Source organism: Schistocerca cancellata, chromosome 9, assembly GCF_023864275.1.
Source record: "Schistocerca cancellata isolate TAMUIC-IGC-003103 chromosome 9, iqSchCanc2.1, whole genome shotgun sequence".
Classification (NCBI taxonomy): Eukaryota; Metazoa; Arthropoda; class Insecta; order Orthoptera; family Acrididae; genus Schistocerca; species Schistocerca cancellata.
Window position 1 is genome coordinate 371,095,504 of NC_064634.1, and position 5,024 is coordinate 371,100,527.

At 46.3% G+C, this 5,024-nt stretch overlaps 1 protein-coding gene across 1 annotated transcript; it reads left to right on the forward strand.

The window, feature by feature from the left end:
• The first annotated feature begins 214 nt into the window (after window positions 1-214).
• LOC126100662 (trypsin delta-like) lies at window positions 215-4,327 on the forward strand. The gene is made up of 2 exons (XM_049911283.1): window positions 215-605; window positions 3,771-4,327. The coding sequence occupies exons 1-2, from the start codon at window positions 240-242 to the stop codon at window positions 4,167-4,169; spliced, it is 765 nt and encodes a 254-aa protein (XP_049767240.1). The 5' UTR covers window positions 215-239; the 3' UTR covers window positions 4,170-4,327.
• The last annotated feature ends 697 nt before the right edge of the window (window positions 4,328-5,024 follow it).

Genomic DNA, 5,024 nt, shown 5'->3' on the forward strand with positions numbered 1-5,024 from the left:
AATTGAAGGAGACCTTTGACTCACTAGAACTAATTATCTCAACCACTTCTGACTGTGGCAACACCTCAGGAAAAACCTATGTGGCAACTTATCACGCTCGATAAAACAGATCCATTAACTTTTTCTCAATGAGCGAGAATTCCCGAAGTCTGATAAGAGACTGCAATTACTTATGACTGCGCACGTGTTACAGTATATATAGGGTGCGGCGCCAGCAGCCCGCAGCCACCGCCTCCAGAATGCAGCGCCTCGCCCTCTTGCTCGTGTGTCTGCTCGGCTCTGCCGTAGCCTTGCCGGCCCGCACCAGGCTCTGGAGCAGGGGCAACAGCCGCATCATCGGAGGAAGCAACGCCAACATCGCCAACTACCCGTGGCAGCTGTCCTTCCAGTATGGCGGTTCGCACATCTGCGGAGCCTCCATCATCAGCTCCACGTGGGCGCTGACGGCCGCTCACTGTGTGGACGGTATGAGCCTCCTGCTGATGACTTTCAGAGCCGGATCGTCTATCCGTGGGAGCGGTGGCACCGTCCTGAGGGCCTCCTCTGGCTACATGCACGCGTCGTACGACAGCGACACGGTGGACTACGACGTCGCCGTCGTTCAGGTGAGCAACTCGCTTACGCCTTGAACCTAAGGACTATTTTTTAGTCAGCTCCTATATCATTAGGGGCTATGTTGTGGAAACTAAACAAAAATACGCTGTGTGTAACGTAGAACCATCCTCAAGCAGAAGGTGATGAAACTGTCATGTTGCAATAACATTAGTAACTGTTTTTACGGCAATATACCTCTCTAATCTTCTGATTTTAGAAAATCAACGTCAGTTACAACGGGACGTGCGGTTTTGCTCCGGATTTGATGTCAGTGGGCAGTTTATATTTCTTAAATGTCTAAACAATTCAGATACTTATGTTATGCTATACAAAACATAAACCAACGAAATAGAAATCGAACACGATTCCTTTGTATCTGTAACGTACCTGCATGTCCAGGAAATATGAATAAGCTCTGAAGACACATAATTGTGTTATGTGGCGCTATGTGTTACACTCGGTAAGTGGCTGTATTGTTCGTAACACTAGTAAGAGTTCAAAACGGCATCAAATTTAAAATTATTCTTTCTTAAAGAATTTTAAACAATACACGATGTCATCCTTTCGGGGCTGGGGATGAATAGTTTTGTGTGCATCTACAGTAAGTTGACATACGTATTTCCGCTGAAAGGAGCATACAAAAGTAACGAGACCGTACAGTTTTTGGCACTACAAGCAGGAAACCAATGTGTGCCTTTGGATTCTGAAAGAGCGCAGCATCTTATGTGTCACTGACTTCGCAATCCCAAAAGCCGATGGTTCAACATACACCCAATTAAATTCAGAGAGCACGAACAAATTATGATAGAACAGCTTATTTTCTGAATGTACATAAGCAGTTCGTCGAATAGCTTATATAGCAGTTACAACAGTCTTCTGTGGCTATCTTGTTGCTTACAGGAAACTGTAGCAACTGGGTTGTTCGAGGGAAATCTTATGCACCATAGAAACAAATTCCATTTACAATGAAGAACAGTAACGCACACAAATCCAATATCAGCTATATCGGATAAAAAGAGAAGTGGTAACCCTGTGAAGGCAGTGACATCGTTCCATTCTAATGGTAAACACTACTACATAATGCTAAATTTAAGTAACACGTACAATTAGAAGCAGTAGGGGCGAAAAAATGATTGTCATTTCGACAGAGAATATCCTGACAGCCTATCTTTTACTCAGATCGTGAAGAGTTCGTTATTATGACCTGTTTGGTGACACTACTCCAGTATTTGGTATTACTTATGGCTTACGGAATAACCTGCTACGGTCGCAGGACTTGCATGTTTGTCAACTGTAACAGATATGCTTAGGTTATGTAAATGAAAATTGTTCGAAGAAGAAAAATTAAAGGCCTGCTGGATGATTTGATTGTGTATGCGTCTATTATACTACGTGATTTTAGAGAAGCCATACATCAGGTAGACAACACACTAATCCAGCTGCCTACGTCATTAGTGAAAGATAGGGATAATAGGCAGATTCGCATTTTCAGTGGTTCGTAGAGAGTCTCTGCTTTCTTACTACATTTGTGAAGTAAGTAAAAGAGGCAGCGCTTAAATCTGCGTTAAGGCCTTTTATGATGCACAAAGCCACAGTGACTTTACAGATGTCATGGTATAGGCATCTAATATCGCGTTGGGCCTCATCTCGCTGCAGTCTGGAACCGCGAGACCGCTACGGTCGCAGGTTCGAATCCTGCCTCGGGCATGGATGTGTGTGATGTCCTTAGGTTACTTAGGTTTAACTAGTTCTAAGTTCTGGGGGACTAATGACCTCAGCAGTTGAGTCCCATAGTGCTCAGAGCCATTTGAACCATTTTTTGGGCCTCATCTGGCCGTGTGGACTGCAATGAGACACTGTCGAAGTTAGTCTACAAGTCCCCAGTACTCCTCTGAAGCACGTGACAGCAAATAATTTTCAGAATGGCAGCCAATTCTGGGCTCTTCGTGAATGCACAATCATGGCATTGAGCCTGATTTTTCAGCATGACAGTGCAAGACCCCATGTCGAAAATCCCGTCAAAACATACTTGGAAACGTTGAAATCGGAAGTTCTACTACGCCTGCTGTATTATCCAGATACTCGTCACTCTGACTGCCACCTTTCTCGATCTATGACACTCGATCTAGCTGACTAGCACTTGCGGTCATACTAACAAGTGCAAAATATGATCGAGTCATGGCTCCCCTCAGAAGATGCCCAGTTCCATGCCTTTATGTATATGCTCAGACGGGTTCAAATCCGGGCTCTGGGGTGGCCATCCAAGTCTTTCGACCTCTCCTCCTTTTTCCTGGAACCATTCACAGGCGACACTGAAACGATGTTGCTTCTCTTTACGAGTTTGAAACACAGGTGAACCGTCAGGGTGCTGGAAGGCCAAAAATGGATGGAGGTAGTTCCCAAATAGCGCAACATACTGTGAACCATTCCAAGTCCCTTGCACGACAACAAGGGAACCCAATCCATACCAGAAAAATGCTTCTCAGACCATAATAGAGACACCATCGCCTCGGACCACACCTTCTTGGCATGTATTCTCCGTCGATTCATGTGGTCAGCGTCACACACAGTGCCTCCTTTGGGGATAGTGCAGTTGAAATCGTGATACCTCTGATTAACAGGAGCACCCTCGTGCGGCGCCGGCTCGTTTCCCCCATGGAACTCATTTCCTACTGATTATCCACAGGAACACATGTGTAACACGTCCTGTGTTGAACTCAGGCATCAGTTGTCGCACTGTTGCCCTTGTGGCTGTATTGACGATTCGTCCCAGACGTCGCCGTTCAAGGTCATTGAGGGTGGCTGGACGGCCACGTCTGTTGCGGACTGTGACACCCTCATTTAGCCGTTCACGATACACCTTGAAGACGGTTAAACGTGTGAAGACATATGACCTTATCACTGCCGAAATCGAAATTCCCACCTGTCAGGCACCGAACGTCATACCCCATTCGAACGACGTCAGTTCTCGACGTCGTTGCATGTAACACAACTCATTTGCACCACCACTTCTCAGAAGATCTGCTATACAACTGCAGTTGGCGCAGGAGATGTGCCCATCTGTGCCATAAGTACTAGCCCCTCTCCCCCTTCCCCACCATACCATGACATTTGGTAAGTCAGTGATACAATCGTCATTCAGACACATATAAGAATTGCTTCCTCTCCTGCTCCAGGTGTCTGGATCCCTGCTCGGTACGAACGCCCAGGCCGTCAGCCTTCCATCCGACGGCTACGACCCCGCCGGAGGCCTGGCCGTGACCGTCACTGGCTGGGGATCCACGTACACAGACGGACCGGCCCCGAGCAACCTGCAGAAGCTGGACATCAGCATCGTGGCGCGCTCCACCTGCCAGAGCATCTTCGCCAACGTGAACACCGTGACGGCCCGCATGGTGTGCGCCGGCAGCGCGGGCCAGAGCGTGTGCAGCGGAGACTCGGGCGGCCCCCTGGTCAGCGGCAGCACGCAGGTGGGCATCGTCTCCTGGGGGGTCAGCCCCTGCGAGGCCAGCCCCGGCGTCTACGCCAACGTCGGAAACCTGCGCTCCTGGATCCGCTCTGCAGCAGGTGTCTAAGGCCTTCTGGGTCACAGTTGCTCTCTGCAATGTGCATCTACACCTTTTGACAATAATGTTTCAGTTGTATACAAGATGAACTTTCTCATATATACAACAATGAAAATAAATGACTCTCTATTCTGTACCTAATCAACATTAAAGCTCTGTAAGACACTGCCATGATTTTCGTAGAGTGTACTGAGGACATGGACATCTTTCAAGATACCGTACCTCAATCGATAAAGACAGAACTCTTACGGGATCACTTTGTTGTTCGTCTGTCTGTATGTCCAGCTGTTGAAAAATCTTTTTCTCAAGAACGGGTAGACGCATCAAGTTGAAATTTATGTCATGTATTGAGGTCTATGGTCTCTTCTGAGTGTAAAGCATTGAACCTTCTAAGTGAATGTCATCGAAAGATACCATTAGTGTCACATATTTTAATGCCCCTAACTCACTCATAAAAACGTGGAGGATACTTCCTACTGGCCTAGAATCATGAAATTTGGCAAAAAGGTTTCACAGTGAGGTCAAAGGAAAGAATCCGAGAACGATAATTTTTGTAATTATATCACACGAAAAGAGTCTGTCTCTTCAGAGAGTCTGTCTCTTAAGACGTAAGAACTTGAAATTTACGTCACATACTAAGAGCTATGGTGTCTTGGCGGTGTGTTAAACGTAAGCTTCTAAGTCAGTTCATTCAAAAGGTACGGCCGTTTATGTCACATGTTTAGATACTCGCAGACTCACTCGTCAAAACTCAATACCGTATTTCCCATTGACCTATAATCATAAATGTGGCAACAAGTAAGACTTAACAGTATAAGTAAAGGCAAGAACTAACAATCGTTAATTTGCAATTATATCATACGG

What these genes read in the sequence shown, in the direction of transcription:
- LOC126100662 (XM_049911283.1), top strand. Translation starts at nt 240, where the DNA reads ATGCAGCGCCTCGCCCTCTTGCTCGTGTGTCTGCTCGGCTCTGCCGTA. An exon ending in ACGACGTCGCCGTCGTTCAG is followed by an intron (nt 606 to 3,770) that starts GTGAGCAACTCG and finishes CTCCTGCTCCAG; the next exon opens with GTGTCTGGATCCCTGCTCGG.